Below are 20344 nucleotides of genomic sequence, written 5' to 3' on the forward strand. Positions count from 1 at the left end.
TTGCCTACAACAGCACCAATAACATGGGGGAGTTCATTGAGATCAGGAATCAGGAGGAGAAGAGCCGTAGAGAAGCAGTATCAGCTAAACCCCAGGAAACGCCTCTACCAGAGAAGCAGGTGGATTGTTGGAGTCCTATGGAGGAGACTCAGATAAAGAAGGAATTCTATTTTCGACTTCCTGAGCATCTAGATGTCAGGTGAGGTGTTCCCTGACCCTGAGGGGAACCCATGCCAGGCAATAGGGATGACTTATTCCTGTTCTAGCTGTGGAGACCCCAAAGAACTATCAGGTTGCTGATAGAGTGGGTGTCTTCTATTCAATGATGGGTTTGGGAAGACATGAATTCTAATCCTACCTCAGATACTTGGCAGCTGTGTGACCCTAGTCAAGTCATATGTAAAATGAGAAGGATAAAAGTGTCTCATGGTGCCTACTCTGTGCTTGGGGCAGCTAGGTGCTGGGTCCAGAGTCAGGAAGACTCATCTTCATGAGTTCAAATTCAGCCTCATCATTTACTGGGGCAAGTCACTTGACCCTGCTTGCCTCGGTTTCCTCATTTATAAAAATGAGATGGAGAAGGAAATGGTAAACCACACCAGTATTTTCATTAAGAAAACTCCAAGTGGGGTCACAAAGAGTAGGCCACTCCTGGAAATGACTGAGCGGTAACAGCTCTGGGCTAGGCTTTTACAAATTATCTGAGCCTCACAGCAACCCTGTAAGCTATGTGTTATTATGATTTCCATTTTACTGTTGTAGAAACTGAGGTTAAACCAGAGTCCTCTAACTAATAAGTTTCAGAGGCTGCTTTTTAATTCCAGTCTTTCTGAGCCCAGAGCTCTATCCCTCATGCAACCTAACTGACACAAGGGTTTTTTGAGAATCAAATGAGTTCATTTTATGTAAAGCATTTTGCAAATGTTATAGTGCTATATAAATGCTAGTGATTACTTCCCTCATCCCTGGACTTTCTCTCTCTCTCTGGACTCTTCCTCCACCCCTTTTTCTTCATAGAAGACACTCTGCCCTGAAGTGCACCCCCCCTGACCTCAGACCCACTGGTTCAGGAAGGCCCTCACTCAGGTGTGGACTCTCTCTCTGGACTCTGCCCCCTCCTCAGCTGCTACTTTGTTCCCACACTCACCCCCACTTTCCAGTGCCCCTAACATGTTGTCTTCTCTTATTGAAATGTAAACTCCTTCAGGATGGGGGTTGTCTTGTTTGCTTGAATTTTTTTTATGCACACTAGCACTGTGCCTGGCACATCATGCTTAATAAAAGCTTTATCTGTCTGTCTCTCTATCCATCCATCCACCCATCATCTGTGTATCTATGTATTTATGTATCTATCGTCTATCTATCTATCTATCTATCTATCTATCTATCTATCTATCTATCTATCTATCTATCTATCTACCTATCTACCTATCTACCTATCTATCTGTCTACCTGTTTATCTCATTTGTCTGCCTACCTACCTTTCTAATTTGGGCTGAGAAATGGGAAAGCCAGCCTGAGTCATGCAGGTCAGGCTTAGATCTGCAAGACAGAGGGCCTGAGGAGTCTGTGAATTACTCTAGGTCCTTGTTGCGGGCCAGGTCTGACTCAGGCCAGTCTGCTGGTTCAGGCTTGTGACTGGACTGAAAGGAGACCATAAAACATTTAACCAAAGAAGTTTGCCCACCAATAGCATGGAAAGCATACTTAGCAAGGATACAACATTGGTTCAGCTTTACGTGGCTCTCTTCTTCAAACCCCAACTCCCCAATTCCCCGTAGGGACCTGACCAGTCAGGGGAGTGTTTTGACTCACACAGCAGTGTGTGTGTGTGTGTGTGTGTGTGTGTGTGTGTGTGTGTGTGTGGAGGGGTCCTATGAAATTTGAACAAGCCCAACTAGACTTTCATGCCCCAGGAGACTAGAAAGCCACATCAATAGTTCAAGCCTTAGTACACTGGACAAATCAAGGCCCAAGGACAACTTTATCGCCTTCAAGGAAGTTCAGGGCATCTATGGTGAATTTCCAGCTTTGCAATAGGGTCTACTGTCATGGTTAGAAAGCTGGGTGATGTAGTGCCTGACTTGGAGTCAGGAAGACCTAAATTCAAATCCAGCTCTCAACACATATGAGCTGTATAACCCCAGGCAAGTTACTTCACCTCTGTTTGCCTCAGTTTCCTCATCTGTAAAATGGGGATAATAATAGCACCTGCCTCCCAGGGCTGTTGTGAAAATTAAATGGGATTATCATTGTAAAACAGTACAGTGACTGACGTATGGTAAGCACTATCTAAATATCAACCATTATTACTGTTCTGTTTCTTGCCTAGATTAGTAGTTGATGTCACTCCTACCATAGCCATCCCCAAGCTAAAGATCAAGACTAGAGGCTATGGGAAGACTTACACCAACCAATGTTGAGTGAAGTGAGCCGGAACCAGGAGAACACTGTAGACAGGAACAGTCACATTGTGCGATGATCAATTATGAAAGAAGCTCTTCTCAGCAATACAAGGATCTAAGACAATTCCAAAAGACTCGTGATGGACAGTGCCATCCACATCCAGAGAAAGGACTATGGAGTCTGAATGCAGATGGAAGCAGACTGTTTTCTCTCTCTTCTTTTTTTTGTTTCTCTTGGTTTTCCCCTTTTGTCCTGATTCTTCTTCACAACATGACTAATGTGGAAACATGTTTAATATCGTTGTACGTGTATAACCCGTATCAGATGGATTGCCTTCTCAGGGTTCAGGGAGGGAAGGAAAGAAGGGAGAAAAAATTTTAGAACTCAGAATCTTATAAAGTGAATGCTGAAAACTATCTTTCCATGTAATTGGAAAAAACAAAATACCATTAAGTGGAAAAAAAAAACCCCAAAAGGACTTCAGGTTATTGGGTGTGATACTGAAACTGGCAGTCATCGTAGCAGTTCTAGGATTAACTTTGCCCTATGACCAGGTCAATCCACGGTGCTTCAAGCTGTAAAACAACATAGGTTTGCATGCATAACCAGATGACACTTACTGATGGAATGTTTATATAATCCAGGTTTCAAGGCAAGTCTGGGAGATTTTTCATACCTGTGTGTATGCATGACCCTGAATCCTTGAGAGAATGCTGAACATAACTGACATATAAAGAGAAGAGTTGGTGTGAGAGTTTTTAGAGACGACACTCTTTATCCTGTCTTTGAGAGGATACACTGGCCTGGTCTGTGGACCAACTCCAAGCATATGAAGACACAGACCCAGATTTTGATAGCAGCAGACATGTAAAGGAAGTCAACTCCCCAGTGTTCTGATTTCTAGCTTGCCTCTCTAGACTTATGAGAATTTCTGCTTCGGTGAGATTGGGCCCTCTCTCTTAGCTGAACTGATATCTCATCTCATTCTTATCTAAAAAGCCCATCCACTAATGGATATTTTTTGGTACAGTCAAATCAGTAAAGTTCCATTTTCTGTTTAGATATCTGCTTAGATAAATGGGTTTACTCACTATTGTGATAATCATTTATGTAACCTGATTGGCTAGAAGAGGCTAAGAGGGCAGAGTATAAACTTGGAACAACCTGTCACCCTTTAAGGGATAGGAGCTAGGAAAGTAGCTTATTTTCCTGGACCCATATGCCCTTAGACCAGCAATATTTAGGGAGGCAGATAGATGTAATCATATCAGATAGATATAATTCTAATCCAGTACCCCTCTTTCAGAGAAAATAGAGGTGCCAACCTCCTGCCTCATTTCTTTCTGTCCTCAAGGCAAGAATCAAAGTCTCTCTTAGAAGAGTTGAGCAAAATTCCATTTATCAATGCCTCCTTCAAGTCTCATTACAACAACCCAGGTGGATATGTGTGTGTATGTGGAATATATATACACATATGTATATGTGCATGCAATATACACATACACATGTGTATGTATGTGTATATACATGTGTGTGATATATACATATATGCGTGCATGCACATATGTGTGATATACACACACATGTATGTAATACATACACATGTATATGTGTGTTGTATATACACACGTGTGATATATACACACATGTATATGCATATATGTGTGTAATATATACATGCATATGTATATGTCTATAAGAGTGTAATATATACATACACATAAGTGTGTAATATATACACACATATGTATATGCATATGTATGTGTGTGTGATATATACATACATATGTATATGCATATGTGTGTGTGTGTATATCTCACATGCGTAGCAAAGACTCAGGCTGTAGAGATCCCCACATGTGGTGAGGGCGGTGATTGTGTGGTTTGAAGAGAGGCAGAATGGATATCTCTGGCCTCTCCTCATCTACCCTTTTCCAAGGGAGACTTTAAATTCTGCCAGGAAGGGAAGCAGGAATTTGGGAGGGGGAGGCCACTCTCTATTCTCTTTAGAGAGCAGAGATATGAGGTATAACCAAAGCACCGTGACGCATCCAGGAGGGCCTGGGTACAGGTTCTTTGATCTGCTTTTCTGAAAGGAAAGCAGCTTTTGAGCAACTTTTAATCAAGCACATATATCATTCACTTAGTTCAGGGGAAAGTCAGCACCCTGAACTTCAAGGAAAATACAAACAGATCAATAGACTGGGCTTCCATGTCTGACCATAAGCAATACATACATAGTTAGCAGAGAGACAGCAGCATCAACGTCTAGATATTCAGGGGCGAGGGGATCCTTAGCAGCTGACCACAAACACTTATTCCAAAAACTAAGCCCCAAAGTAAAATCTCACCTCAAAGTATTTATACACTTTTCAGAGCCAGAGCCCAGGGCAGGACCCTCTGACCCAGTCCCTCAACAGAAATTAACAAAAGGTATTGAGGCCTATTAATGGGAGGAGAAGATCTTTAACTCTTCCCCCCATCCATCATTAACCTTAAATTACTATTTGCTCCCTTAAATACTATTAATCTAGGGCAGGGATGGGGAATCTGACCTTGAGGCCACATGTGACCCTCTAGGTCCTGAAGTGCAGCCCTTTGGCTGAATCCAAACTTTCCAGAATAAATCCTTTAAGGGCCTTGTTTGAAGACCTAGAGGACCACATGTAGCCTTGAGGCTGCAGGTTCCCCACCCCTGATCTAGATATGATCATGTTCAATCTAGCTTTCATGCACTTTGTCATTATTGGGGGAAAGGGGACCCCAAGCTCTATATCCAATGCTTGACCCCTTTTCCACCAAATAGCAGCTCCACAATGAACACATATAAAGATTAGCCAAGAATTCAATTCATAGAAAACAGAAATCAGAGAAGATATACACAGGAGAATATATACCAGCCAATATAGAGTGAAGGAAGTCTCCCATTGGGAGCAAATTCTGCTCAAGAGAGAGGGTCCTGGATTTCACCCAATGTCTCCAGAATAGCAAACTGGGAATGGGGAAGTGATGGAGACTGCCCTCTCCTCTCATGTCTCTTCCTTCAGCAACCTCAAGCGGGGTTGGCCTCTTCCATTTTCTCTCTCTTGAAGCCAGGATCACTTGAAGTAACTCAATGCTGGAAGAGTCCCCAAGAAGACTGGAAGTATAAAGGGTCTCAAAGAGGACTGACCTTAGAGTCCCAAAGGGGACTGATAAAGGCTGGAGCTCTCTAACCTCTCATCAAATTTGCCCCGCATTTCACACAGGGCAGAGTGCTCATTTCCACCAATAAGAAGAAATTTCTATATCAACAGGTTTTAGGATAGGGGTTACACATGGACATACAAATGCCTTAGGTTTGTAATGTATACTTTTTATGTAATTACAACACAGAAAGCATCAAAGTGGAGTGAAAAGAATACTGGTTCAGCAGTGTGTGTACCTGGGTTCAAATTCCATCTTTGTGCCTTCCTAACTGTGTTTGGGCAAGTCTCTTAACTTCCCTTTCCAAATTTGTAAAATGAAGGGATTAGACTAGGTCCTCTGATGTCCCTCCCAGATCTAGATTGTGGGTATTCTATGACCTTTGCTATATTATGTATCTGTGCTATATACTTACTGTATTATGTATCTGCATATGGTCTACACATCTAGTTATCATATGCAGACTTTATATGTTATGCTATGTATTATATGAATCTCAAGTATTTGTTCTATGGTGGGTAATTTTATTAAGACTGTTATTAGTTTGTGTGCTATGCATAATTTTTTCTTTGTGTGTGGTTTTTAAAAACATCTCATGCTACCATTTCCATACTACATACTTGAATATGCACAATATAGTCAGAAAAATTCCTTGTGACTATACCATATGCCAATTAATTAATGCTTATGGTAAATGAATGTGAGGGTGAGGATGGGGAGTGAAGGAGGGATATGTGGATTTATACCACCCCATGCTCTGACCACAAAGCACTAGACAACGAATCCAGGACCCTGAGTCCACACCCGTGGGGAACAGGCAATTCAACATTGCATATGACCCTGGAGCAGAGCTGCCTATGTTCATGATTGGACAGGGAGAAAAATCAACCGTGCTGGTGCTTCCTATAATTCAGACTTAGGTATCTTCTGTATGGAGTGTTTAGGGAGGTCTAGCATCTCTGGTGTAAGGGCTTCCTTTTCAGGGCTGCTTATCCACCTTTGGTGTCTACCTGATACCCAACTCTCACTTGTGGCTCCAAGAAGCTGTAGCATGTAGCACTGACCACATCCCTGTAAAACCATCTTGGCAGATGGACTAAACCAGGCTGAGGGTAACCCATGGACCTCAAATCTGTTTGTGACTTAGGAGAATGTCTACCCTAAGCATTTGAAGACTTCCCCCTGGCAGAATGAGTAGATAAGAACAACTTGTTCCAACAGCCATAAAGGCGATGCTTAGAGCTGGGTTAGATATCAAAGACACCAAGGTCATCTACTGCATCCCAGTCTATCACCAGTCATCTTGACTTTTGTCTTGCTACTGGACTTCAATGACTCTGGAAGACTCTGCCTCACTTAAATCCAATTCACAAGCAAGCCATCACCCTTGTGATGTCGGTGCTAGTCTTGAAAAATGAAGGAGGAACAATAGTCTTCTTGCCCAACGTCTGGCTCCTGTCTCTCTTGCTAATAGGCCAGAACCAGGATTTCATCCACGTCGGCTTCTTGTCAACTTCTCTTCAGCTGTCTGGGCTCTCCTCCTTCCACTTTCTTGCTGAACAAATAATAATCACATCAGTGGTATTATTCCTGTTGGGAAGAGCACGACAATCTACTGTCTGGTGGCTAACATACTTTATTTCTTTTCAGAACCTAATGATTCCCAGTCCTAGGCCACCTGGGCAGAAGCTTCCTATGGTGCTACCATTCTCTGATCTTCCTTATGTCTTTCCGTGCCCCTAACTTTCCATCTTTTCCTCCCTTTGTGCTCTTGTTTACAAACTGTCCTTCATATTAGATTTCTTCTTTTCATGATCCTTCTATCTTCTTGCAATCCTTGAAATATCTTCCTACCCACACCCCTTCCCTGGTTACCCTCTCTAGTATCGGGCAATACCATCTTTCATAACCCTTGACTATGTGAGCAAAGAGGAAAAATAAGCGGTATTTACTTGCAGATCCTTCACTTATTTCCACCAGTCAACAAACTGCATGTTTCAAGTTCATTCCCTCCAGATAAATCACCTTATCCAGATCTTGGTACCTGTCATTTACAAATTCCCAGTTTATTCTCCCAAGAAGTAGAGAAAATGACTTCATGGTCTTACTTCCACCCCACCCTCACCCCCATGCACTCTTTTACATGTTTTTTTTTATAATTTTTTATCCATACTATGCCCAAAGGGCTACAAAAATGTGCATACTCTTTGACCCACCAATATCACTTCTAGGACTGTATCCCAAAGAGATCATAAAAATGGGAAAGTATCCCACATGTAGAAAAATATTTATAGCAGCTCTCTTTGTGGTGGCCAAGAACTGGAAATCAAGGGGATGCCCATCAATTGGGGAATGGCTGAACAAGTTGTGGTATACAAATGTAATGGAATACTATTGTTCTATAAGAAATGATGAACAGGAAGACTTCAGAGAGGCCTGGAAGGACTTATATGAACTGATGCTGAGTGAAAGGAGCAGAACCAGGAGAACTTTGTACACAGTAACAATCAAAGTGTACGAGGAATTTAGTCCTTTATAGCAAAGCAAGGACCTAAAAAATTCCTAATGGACTTTTGAGGCAAAATGTCTTTCACATCCAGAGAAAGAACTATGAAATAGGATCTCAGAATGAAGCAGACCATTTACTTTTATATTATGTTTTGTTTTGTTTTATGGTTTCTCCCATTCATTTTAATTCTTCTATTCAACATGACTAAGATGAAAATGTATTTAATAGGAACATATGTGTAGAACCTATATAAGATGGCATGCTGTCTCAGGGAGGGAGTGGGGAGGGAGAGGAGTAGGGAAGGAAGGGGAGGGAGGGGAAAAAATCTAAGATATATGGAAGTGATTGTAGAACACTGAAAACAAATAAAATAATTTTAAAAAACCAAATTTTTGTCCATATTTCTTGTTTTCTTACACCACCTAAATTTCTCCCTGTATCTCCTCCTTCCTTGTTGCCCCTCCCAAAAAGAAGAGGAAAAAACTCAGCAAAACTAATCCATCCACCGAAAAAAACTGACATTTTATGAAGTCTGGACTCTTTCCTCATCTTCTCACTCTCCCAAAAGAGTAAGTGGAGATGTCTTCCTATGTCTCTTTTTGGGGATTGAGCTTGTTCTTTATAATTTTGCAACATTATTAATTTTCTATAAAAAATAAAAATGTATTGACATCTTTTTTTTTAACATGGCCCAAATTTCCCCCTGTAGCATTACTCAACAGCCATCCCATGTAACAAAGAAAGAAATTAGAATTGGGGAAAAGAATGAACAAAATTAATCAACACATGAAAAAAATCTGGCAAGACATGCAACGTGCAACACTCATGGACCTCCCACCTCTGCAGAAGAATGAAGGGAGAAATGTGGTGCTTTGTTTTGTTTAAATAAGCATTTATTAAACTTACTATGCAAGCCATGTGCAAAGCTTGGGGGACACAAATATAAGCAAAGAATAAGACAATTCTTGTCCTCAAGGAATTTCCATACTAACACCTAAAAGAAGAAATGAAAAGGTAGAGGAATATGGTGAGGAAGTTCTAAGAATGAAGAATAACTTGGCTAGGCTCTTCCCCAAAAGGGAGGTTCTGGGAAGAACACATCAATGGGAGAAGGAATGCAACAGAGGCGAGGCCGTTGAGTCTTGGTGGTCAAGTCCAGAGAATGGAGAGTGGCTGGTTTGGGTCCTCCCTCAAAATGGAAAGCCTGTTCTTTGTAGTTTTCCAATATTCACTTTCCCTTGTTTTGTGACTGTTATTCTTTCAATTTCCATTGTTGTAGTCATCACATATTATTTTCATGGTCTTTCTTATTTCACTTTGCATCGGTTCATAGGTCTACCCATGTTTTTTGGTATTTATTACATTCGATGTTTTTTATAGCATGGTAGAATTCTGTTACATTCATGTATAACAATTTGTATAGTTATTTCCCAATCTACTTTGTTTCCAGTTTTTTGCTACCACAAAAAGTGCTGCTATTGATATTTTGGGGGGTAAAGGATAGGCAGATATTCCCTTAAATCCCCTGATTTAATCCTCCCATACTCTTCACCTCCATCACACACCAGAATACTCATACTTGATTTAATCATCAGTCATAAATGTTCCATGACTCATAGTAAGTACTCAATAATTAATTAATATTTAATGATTAACACTATTATTAATTCTAACTATAGTTAATAATTAATTGGCATTGATTAGTGACATAATAATTGCTTGCATAACTGAATTTACTTGAGAGATGATGGACACAAGGTATGCGTTTTTGGACATGGACACTGAACAAAATTCTTTTGCTTGACTATGCTTACTTGTTACAAGGCTTCTCCTTTTTTCTCTTGGTTAATTAGGGGGCATAGGGAAAACAGGAGTTAGCAATAGTAATGTCCCCCCAAAATGAGGCCATCATATCATTTTTTAATGCAAAGAAGATAGTTCAGAAGAAAGCATACGCAAGTGAGACAATTTTGAAAATAACATGGAATTTATTACCATATATATTGTTTAAAAAACAAACCATATGAAATGGTGATTCAGCTTCATACAGAATCTGTGTGTGTGTGTGTGTGTGTGTGTGTGTGTGTGTGTGTGCGTGCGTTTATGAAAGTGCTATGTGGTGTAATGTGTATAAAAATGTTTCGGGGGGGAAAGTTTACATTAAAAATTTGAAAATAAAGTTTTTAAAAGAATTAGATTAAGTTGAATTATACCTTCTCTAAGCATAACTCTGAAATTCTTCTATGTCATTATAACTTCTTATCTGGCCATCTCTCCTTGTGCCTTATCTTTCCTGAACCCAGTCTCCATCTTCAAGACAAATTTCAGATACTCCAACCCTTCTGCTTTCCAACCTCCCTTATTCCCACCCTGTATTTCCCAGGCCATTATTTCTACTTTCGTCTTACTTTCCTCCCTTCTGAACTGAGCTGCTGAACTGAGTGGAAGTCCTATCATCCTATTGAATGGATCTACTACAAATTTAGGCCATCTAATCTCGAGTGGGCCTCCCCAGGGCACACCAATCTGTTTTCTCTTTCCTAATTGACTCTTCATCAAACTCCCCACAGTATTTCTTTCAGCCTTCATCTTTTTTCAAGCCACCTACTCCACTGCCTTCTCACTCTTTAACTACATACCTCACTTCACACTTCTACTGAAAAAACTAGGCCATGAGTCATAAAAATCCCTTTCCTTTGATTGCAATTGTGAATCACCTGGACTTCATACCCTATTGTCCCTTCCCTCCTGTCTCAGAGGAAATAGAGGCCTTAAGTCAATCCCTACTCATTTCTGCCAGTAGATTTCCCCTTCCATTATCTCTCCCATCTCCCAAAGGTTCTATTTGTCTTTACTATTGGTTTCCTTCCCTGCTGCTTATATGTAAGCCCAGATCACACTAATCCTTAAAAAAATTTAAATTAAATTTAAAAAACCACATCCTCAAGCTAACATCCTCTATCATTCCTCCTATTCACAGCCAAACTCCTAGAAACAAGCTGTCTACACTTTCTGTCTCAACTTTCTCATCTCCCAATTACTTAGAAACACTCTGTAATCTGGCTTTGAAACATACTACTCAATTAAAATTATGCTCTCCAAAGTCACCAGTGATCTCCTTATCTGAGGTTTTTGTCTCTTCTCATCCTTCTTGACTTCTCTGTCACCAAATGACATTATTTACTCCTCCTGGATTCATTTTTCTACTTGGATTCTTTTTTTTTTTTTGACAAAGGTAACTTATTTTTCTCTTACCTCTTTGGCTGCTCCTTCTCAGTATCCTTTGTAGAATCACCCTTTATGCCCCACTCTCTATGTATGGGAATACCCAAAGGCTCTCTCCTGGGCCTCCTTCTCTACCTTCTTTTTCTTTTTAATTTCATTGTCTCCCATGGGCTTGACCTACGCTTTTCTGAGAATGATGCCCAAATTTACATATCCAGTACTCATCCCTCTCTCCTGATCTCTAGTCTCCTTATCTGTAAAATTCAGAGAAGGCAGCTAGGTAACACAGTGGATAAGAATACCTTATACTGTATCTGTAGCTAAGAAGATTCGAGTTCAAATTTTACCATAGATCCTGGCTGTGTGACCCTGGAGAAGAACTTTTCTCATCTGTAAAATGGGGGTAGAAATAGCATCTCAATCTCCTAGAGTTATTGTGAGTCTCAAATAAGGGCTTTATAAACCTTAAAACATCATCATCCCATAGAGGGTTGTATATTATTACATTAGAGGCCACCTTAGATGGCTTCGAAGGTCTCTTCCAGTTCTAATCTATGACTTTATTTGAGCAAGACAGAACCGCTGCTGGGCCCAAAAGACTAGGACACTTGACCCTGGCCCTTTGTGGAAGGTGGGGCTCACCTGCTCTATGTACAGGCTCCAGTGGAGGAGTCCCACTTCTAATGAGAAAGGCTGGGACCTCCTTTCTCATACCCTTCAGCTCATTACACTGGGGGGCTCCAGGGACCACTTACGTACAACATAGGTTCGGTTCATATCTAGGGTCTCCACAAAAGGGAGGGTAAACAAAACCATCCGGCGTGCACTCTACAAGTGTTTATTTCCCACACACAGAAGGCTGCTAAACCCAGCATCCATGTGCGCCCAGTGACAGGCCTGGGAAAGGTCAGTAGGAACCCCGCTGCTCCCCGGGAGCTTACCGGGGAACACGCCTCTAAGGGAAGGAGTTTGGTGAGGAGTCGTTTTACCTTTTGCGTTGCTACAAGGAGAACTTACCATATATTTACAAGAAAAGGCAAGCGGTGCATACTGGAGACCCCCAGTGCCAGGCAGGATTTCTGCGGTGACACCTGCCCAGGACCATGGGCACGCCACCCTCTCCTTTTCGGAGGGGATGTCTCGGGACGTGTTATCGGGAAGGTCCATTTTATTTGGTGTTGGATGAGTCCATGGTTTTAAACAAGGAAAAACTGTCATTCCTGGGGGAAGGGCCAAAAGAGGGTCTTCGGCTCGCAGGGGGTCCAGGGGGTCCTTGGGTGCTGCGGGGTCCGCGTGCCAGCTCCCTTTTCCCCTCCAGCGCGGTCACTTCTCTCCTGTGGGCCAGGCAGGCCAGGCCTGGAATGCCTTCTTCCTCCCGGACCTCGGCCCGGCTTCCCCGGCCTCCTTGCCGGGGGCTCGGGGTCCCCGGTTGGGCCCGCTGACTTCGTGCATGTGCGCGGCTCTTTGCACTCTGCCAACCCCCTCGGACTGGGGCAAAGTATACCAGCCCCGCCCCAAGCGCTTGACACAAGGCCTGGCATACAACAAGCACTCAACTAGTGCCTTCATCGGGCGGGAGTCCCGAGGTTCCCGGCCCAGGCGGGGCCTCGGCTCTCAAGGTCTCGCATCCCAGACCAGCGCCCCCCGCCCCACGCCCTTGGCACCCGCTGCCCGGGCTCGGGGGCAGGGCGGCGCGCATGGGCAGGACTAGGGCCGGGTGGGGCCCTGGCCCCGCCCCCAGGAAGAGAGACCCCACCCGAGGCCCCGGAGCTCGGGCGGACACGGCCCGGTCCAGAGACAGTTTCCCCGGGTCCGGCACGCCCCCCGGAGATCGACGGGCAGTCTGTGCAATGACGAGGGGAGGGCTCGGCCCCGCGGCCAATCAGACAGCGGAGGGGGCGGAGCCACCGGGGAGGTGGGGACCAGGAAGCAGGCGCCGGGAGGTGCGGGGAGGAGAAGGGAGAACTCCGGCTCGGGTGGAGGCGACGAGGTGACGGGGTCTTCGGGGTTCCTCCTTCCCTTCCTTTCCCCGGGCGGGGGGCACGTCCGCCGGGCCTCCCTCCCAGCGGGGCAGGGCGGGCTGGGAGAGTCTCTCTCGGCGCTTGGAGATCCTTCTCCCTCCTTCCCCTCCCCGCCGAGGCTCTTGGCCGGGAGGCAGACCCCCCTCCCTCCTGGGGCCCCTCCTCTCCCCGCCCAAGGAAAGGGGAACCCCCCGCCTAGCTCCGGGGAGGGGAGAAGGGAGCCCGTCTGCCCCTAAGTGAGCGGAGAAGGGTGCCCCTGGAGTTGGGGGGGCAGGGGATCCGCCCCGGACCGCTGAAGTGGAGGAGGCTTGTGCCACCCGCCCTGCCCCCTCCGGACTGCCAGCCTTTTTTCTTCCTTGTTCCTTGTTCCCCTCCAGGTAACAGAACAGTGCAGCATGTGGAACCCCAGTGCGGGTGAGTGCTCCCTTTACACACCCCCCGCTCTTTCTATCCTTCTTTTAGAGGAGCCTCACGGGGGTGGGGAGGGGTGGTCTTCCTGTGCCCATTTTTTCCCTCCCATAGTTGCCAGTTAAGGCAAAAACTTGACCTCTCTTTTTCCTTTTGCCCCCAACACCCAAGCCTTCCCTCTTTGGAGCTCATTTCATTTTCTCTTCCTTCCCACCGGAGCTGGCTGTCCTTTTCTCTCTATATGCCCCCCTTTTTCCTAACCTCCCCACTGCCTGAAGGAAGAGGGGGCACAGGAGGTACCAGTCCCTTCTCCTCCACTTGTAAGAGGAGCTAGACCTTGCTGCCACTATCTTATTCTGTGCTTCTCTCCCCATCCAGGGCAGCCAGGGATGTACCCTCCTGGGGGTCCTATACCTCCTTCAACTTCCGGGTGCCCTGGGGTTGCCAACCCCATCAACCCACCATCAATCAATCCTGCATACCCTCCAGGTACCTGTCCTGCCCCACCTGGGTGTTTCCCAGGTAATCCAGCCTATCCTCCTGGCACTGCTTTTGGCCCTGGGCATCAGCCAGGATACCCAAGCTGCCCACCCCCAGGTCCCTACCCACCTCCAGGTCCCTACCCACCTCCTGGCCCTTGTGCGCCTTCTGTGAATCCCTTGGTCCCAGGGATAGTGGGGCCAGGTATAGTGGTGGATAAGAAGATGAGGAAGAAGATGAAGAAGGCTCATAAGAAAACGCATAAACATCACAAACATGGCAAGGTCAGTTTCTCTGGGAGCCCTGCTGGGGTTGGGATGGGGAGCATTTCATCAGAGTCTCAGGGACACAATTAGATGGCCACGCCAGTCTGGATTTGCCTTCTCTGTTGCTATCCATCCATGCTGTGGGTGTAGACTAGCTACACACACACACAGAGCATGCTGGCCTTACAAGCCAGAAATAGAAACTGGGTTAAATTCTGCCTCATAATACTTCCCTAACTCTCAGTCCCTTCATCCCTTTAAACCTCCATTTCTTGAGGAAAATAAAGTGGTTGGTATAGATATTCACTGAAATCCCTTCTTTTCAGCTCTAAACTTAAGTTTATGGATCTTTGGCAGATATCTCAGAATTTCTGGGGTTTAATTGCTTCCAGTTGAACAGGATTAGTGATCCATACCCTCCCAGAATGCTGAGGCATAGCTATAGATATATACATACATATGAAAGGACTTGGGAATCTTGGATGGGGTTATGACCACCAAGCCAGTGGGTTAATTAATTTTGTCCTTTGACTCTGTAACTGAACACCTGGAGCTAGGCTCCTATCTCCTCTTGTGTAATCTAAAGAAAGCTAACTAGAATTGGAGCTTAGAGAAACCAGAATTTGAATCTTGGCCTTGGTCCCTTACTGGCTGTGTGGCTGTGGGCAAGTTCTTTAACTTCTCTGAGCCTTTGTTTCCTCATCTGTAAAATGGGGTTAAAAATAGCTACTCCACTTCCCCCATGGTGTTGTGAAACTCAAATGAGATAAAGAATGGGAAGTACTTTATGTACCTTAAAACCTTATTGACACATCATGATAACGATAATGGGCCTTGGAAATTGAGACTTCAAAGAATTGAATGACTATTCTGACATCAGGGAGCCAGGCCAGAGTAGTCTGGGAATCCAGGATTTCTGATCTCTAACCTTGGGGGCACTGATCATTCAAGTACAGTGTTCCTTAGAATGGAACTGAGCAGGTCATATGACTATACAAAGAGCCTAAGTCAACCTGGGACAAGGAAAGAGAAAGGGTAGAAGGTGATGGTTATGGGGCATGTCTAAATTCACTTCATTCCAGTGATAGCTGGGATGCTGCAAAAAAGGGAGAGGTAGAAACTATTGGAGGACAACTCAGGAGCAGCAGTTGGAAAATAAATGTTTACCATTGCTGATAAAGTTGCTGTGCATGCAGGCAAACCAGATTAGATAGTAATTCACAATTTTATAGTACCATAAAGCTTGCAAAGCACTTAATGAGTCTTATTTTTATCCCTCAGTACTTTTGCCTAGGTCTAAGTTACTTAAGAGTAGGGGTCATTTTCATTTATGTGGATTGTCTGTACTGAAGGTGCTGGGGGCTATTCATTGCTTCAGTTATTAACATTTATTTGCCAATTCCTATGCCTTCCTCAAAGAGGTTTTCCCATTCATGAAACCCTTTGACTGAGACACCTTGTTTCAAGCAAAATTATTGAAAAGTCCCTGCAACAACGTGGGTTGGTTTAAACTACTGTTGTGGCATTAATTCCAGGGGGAGAAACTTATTTTCAGTCTGTCGGTGACATTCCATGTGTGGGTTATTGGTCTTAAGTGCACCTTGTATGGGAGGGTACATATTAGAGAGATGGGGAATGGGGTGGGACTTCATGGGGTCAGAGTTCAAAGTCTGATAATGTGTCCTCTCCACTTTCCCATTCCCCTGCAGCATTCTTCTTCCTCCTCCTCCTCTTCCAGCAGTGACTCTGACTGAATCCTGGCCCTCTTCCCCCCAAGTCACACCACCCCAGCTTCTCCCATCAAGCCTTGGACGCCATATTGTGCTGGGGGAAGATAGCCTTGCAGCCCCAACCTCAGTCCAACCTCATTCACCCCTTTGCCCAAATTGGCTGGTGAAATTGAGGAAAGGATCACTATTGGCCTGAGGAAATCCATTTTCTTAACTTCTAGATTTAATCATTGTGGGGCATTCCTTTCTGAAGATGTATGCCCTTTGAGCCAAATGCTGAAGAACATTTTAGGATTTGAAAAAAATGTGATTTTTAAAAATTTATCTTGTAATTTGTGTGGGAGGAGAAGAAAGGGTACGTGGCATTACCATGGTAGTTGGTCTGGGTATGGTAGTCTTACGATGATGGAATGTGGGAACTACATTTCCCAGCAGACTGTGCAGTCTACTAAGCCCACTGCCTTCTGGGAAAGAGAGTTCTTTTGAATAGGATAATGTGGGTGCCATTTTGGAACCTCATTTCTTGGTGAGCTCCTTCCATCCCAATCATTCTCAGATCTTACTCTGTTTCTCTCACTGTGCTTCCCAATAAAGCTGTTTATCCCAGTCTCCATTCATCTGTGCCAGTAACTTGGGCTGTTTTCAGTAAGTTCTATTGCTTTTACTGCCCCTTTCTTAAACAAGTAAGAACCCAGCCTACAAACCAGAGCATGAGTGAGGAGGGTACCTTATTTTCACCATGTTTGTTTCTTGAATGGAAAGTCATGCAGTACCTTCCCCCTCCAGGACTGATGCAAGGCTAAGTTGAGCCCTCTTTGCTGATGAAGCTGTTTTTGAGGAATAAGGAGAAGTATTGTAGAATGGAAACCCAGGGGTGCAGTTGGATATGGTAATGGGCTCTTTTGTTCCAAAAGAGGAAATCTGATCTGCCCTTTGTTGAAGACACCCAGCCCTGCTTTAGTTGATGCCAGACCCTTTAAACTGACTTTTCTTTAATGTGTGAAAAACTATCAATTGGTACTGTTCTCTCTGTAGAGAAATAGGCCTGAGTACGTCTAGACAACTGGTGTGTTTCTAGTAAGTTGTGTCCTAGGTGTCTGAGGGTGTAGAGCCAAAGGGAGGAGTAACTAGTTACAGTCCTTGGATGGCCTCCTAAGCTAATGAGAAGGTCAGAATACAGACCCAGACACTGCAACAGACAAAAAAAGGACAGACCTAAGAGAACTACTGGACAACTTAATATATCATGTGATAGAGAAGGCTTTAGGAGGATGGAATGTCTATTTTGAAAGGCTTCCAGGTGGAGAGAAGTCCTGGATTAAACATGCAAAGTGGAAGGATGAAAGGTGGCATCCCAGGTGAGAACACCTCAACATAAAGGCTCATGTTTCAGAGAGGATGCAATGTTTGTAGCAGAAAGGGCAGGTTTGCCTCGCTGAGATAGAGAAACAGGGTGTGTGTGGCCGGGGCGGGGGGGGGGGGGGGGGGGGGAGGGGGGGGAAGGAGGATTGGAAGTAGGGGAAGGGAGCACTGTAGGTTACTGAACAAGGGAGTAAGCCACCTAGAGGACTTCTAAGTCTGTGATCTTATGACTTCAGCTGATGTCACCATGAAGCCTTTGACTTACCAGAGGTGGGGGGCAGTACAGAAGGAGAAGCAGTAAAGTGATCTCTCCCATCTTAAATTACCTATACCTCCTTCACTTTCTCTCCACTGTAGCATAGGCTTATATATTTTGTGGTTTTTCCTTCTTATTATAGTGTAAGCTCCTCACGGAGCTTGTCTTACATTTCCTCTAGCCTAATATCTCTCATATATTAAGTGCTGAATAACTGTTTATTGAAAGTTTGGATTAATTCAGTGAAGTTCAACCAACATTGATTATCAACAATAATTAGAGTGGGTCCCAAACCAAATAGTCCCCATGGCTATATTCTGTTGTGGGGAACAGTTGAATGGATGGGAGCAACGGTATCAGAATGAGGCCCTTCTGGGAGAGAGAACTAGTTATATGGTGATATCTTAGCAACAAGACGAGAACCTTGTTATTTTTGAGCCCACAGAACAGAGGTTAGATCAGTGGAATGTAGCGTGAGAATTGGGGTCTGCTGGATCACAGAGAACTGGGCTTAGACAAGATGCATCCTGGCGGATCATCGTAGATATTCCTTTATTCCAAGGCCAATTGTGACACAGTTGGAATCCTATGTTCTGTAGCTTCCTTTTGGCTTTATTTTGATTTCCAAGGCCTGAGCCCTCTTTTTAGGTGTTGTGGCTGGATTTATTTTTTGCTTTTCTAATAGTTTTCCTTTCTCACATATACTATGATCTCATTTCCTCCTCTGCAGACCTCTTCCTTTCCAGAGAAGGAAAAGAGACAAGATGGACACAGTAACAGAGGGACATGGAAAATACAGAGAGAAATGCCCAGATTGAGAGGAACAGAGCCAGAGGGAGAAGTTAAGCAGTGTGTCATGTGAGAAAGTGGTATAGGGAGAGAAACGAGAGAATGGTAGGGGAGAAGGACATAAAAGAAGTCTAAAAGAAACATGAGATCCAGAGATGCTGCCCTCCCCCCACTACCTTTCCCTGCCTCGTCTCTCCATGTTCCCTAAGATGATTTTCCCCTACTAGGGACAGCACTGCAGTATTTCCAACTATAAACAGAGGGCCTTGGTTCTCCTTCAGTGGTCCTCCAATGCTTTAATTATGCTACCAACCTACTCTCCCTCAGGCTTCTGATTTCTCTGACTTTGGTCCCTCCCTACCAAAGAAAGTGTTTTGTTTTCAGATTTCTACTCTGTTGGAAAATGGTAAGTTTAGGAAGGTTTTTTGTGAGACTTGAAGAGTAAACTGACAGTTTAGCTTTGGGTCAGTGGGGAACATGTCCCTTTTCAGTTTGCTTTGCTCCTGGCAAGAGAGCCTTGGGTAAATCACTCATTTGTTCAGTTTAGCCCCACTTCTCCGTAAACATTTGTGGGAAATCTGTCATTCCATCCCTGTCCTAGGAGCTGTTTTTCGCTATATTTTCCCCTCACTGCTACCCTTCAGGTCCAAGATTGAAGCTTTATCTTGTTCGTATGGGAAGTAAAATTGGTTAGGAGGAATTTAATTATCTTACAAAAACTTGGTGAATTTCAGTTTCACAACTTTATTAAACACCAGTCTAGTATAAGGCATATTACAAAGATGCACTCTAGAATTCTGTCATTCCTTCAGAAGCTTAAAATTTCATTGGAGGAAGAGACCAAGACACAATGCAGAATGATTGATTAATTGCATAGGAGAGGTCAAAGGGGGTGGGGGGGTGGCATGAGCACCATGGGGGGCAGGGCTGGGGAGCTGGAGGGACATCACTCCTGAGGGGATCAGAGAATTCTTCATGGAAGAGAAGGCAGAACTGGGCCTAGACTGAGAAAAGGGATTTTATGGGGAGAGAAGAATCTCTTCCAAGCATGTGTGAATTTGTGTCAGTGGGATGAGATGGGGCCAGAGGGGAAACCACCAGAATTTTGTTAGAGTTTTGGTTGTTCCAGCATAGAATTCTTGAAGAAGAATGACACGGGATAGGTTAGAAAGGTAAGTTGGAACCAGAGCATGGATGGGCCTGGGCAGGATAAGAATCATGTATTTTATGAAATAATAATACCACCTGAGGTTTATATATGGCTTGCTCTGATTGACAAGTCACTTTCCCACCATTATTTTTTTCAGTGTCTTATAAACACGGTGAAGAGATGTGAGTTAGGTGATAGGAGAATTAGGTGGTTCAGAACTGGATAAATGACAAGATACAAAGTGTGGTGATTAATGAATTGATGTCAGACAGCTTTGTACAGTGGAAAGAGGGCTAAATTTGGAGTCAGGAATGGATTGATCTCAAGCAAGTCATTTAATTTCTCCCCAGGTCTCAGTTTCCATATTTGTAAAATGAATGAGCATATTCTCAGGCCCCTCTCAGCTTCAAGTCTGTGATCCTGGGAGGAGAGATCTTTCATGAAGTAAGCCAGAGATCTCTTGTTGGCCCTATGTTGTTGACATTTTTATCAGTGACTTGAGTGAAAGCACCATGTTTAACGGATTTGCAGATGACATAAATCTAGGGAGGATAGC

At 44.0% G+C, this 20344-nt stretch overlaps 1 protein-coding gene and 1 long non-coding RNA gene across 2 annotated transcripts; one reads left to right on the forward strand and one right to left on the reverse strand.

Moving 5' to 3' along the window:
• Positions 1 to 5740: 5740 nt before the first annotated feature.
• LOC140534154 (uncharacterized) lies at positions 5741 to 13137 on the reverse strand. Its single transcript, XR_011977181.1, has 2 exons — positions 12344 to 13137; positions 5741 to 7182 (listed from the first exon to the last, which is right to left on the reverse strand). It is a non-coding gene; the product is annotated as an uncharacterized lncRNA (long non-coding RNA).
• A 67-nt stretch (positions 13138 to 13204) lies between these two features.
• On the forward strand, positions 13205 to 16844 carry PRR13 (proline rich 13). The gene is made up of 4 exons (XM_072654859.1): positions 13205 to 13316; positions 13725 to 13761; positions 14134 to 14519; positions 16211 to 16844. The coding sequence occupies exons 2-4, from the start codon at positions 13743 to 13745 to the stop codon at positions 16253 to 16255; spliced, it is 450 nt and encodes a 149-aa protein (XP_072510960.1). The 5' UTR covers positions 13205 to 13316; positions 13725 to 13742; the 3' UTR covers positions 16256 to 16844.
• Positions 16845 to 20344: the final 3500 nt, after the last annotated feature.

Source organism: Notamacropus eugenii, chromosome 3 (genome assembly GCF_028372415.1).
Source record: "Notamacropus eugenii isolate mMacEug1 chromosome 3, mMacEug1.pri_v2, whole genome shotgun sequence".
NCBI classification, from domain to species: domain Eukaryota; kingdom Metazoa; phylum Chordata; class Mammalia; order Diprotodontia; family Macropodidae; genus Notamacropus; species Notamacropus eugenii.

Excerpts from the sequence above, each read along its gene's own strand:
- PRR13 (XM_072654859.1), top strand. Across the intron at positions 14,520-16,210 it reads AACATCACAAACATGGCAAG|CATTCTTCTTCCTCCTCCTC; the intron begins GTCAGTTTCTCT and ends ATTCCCCTGCAG.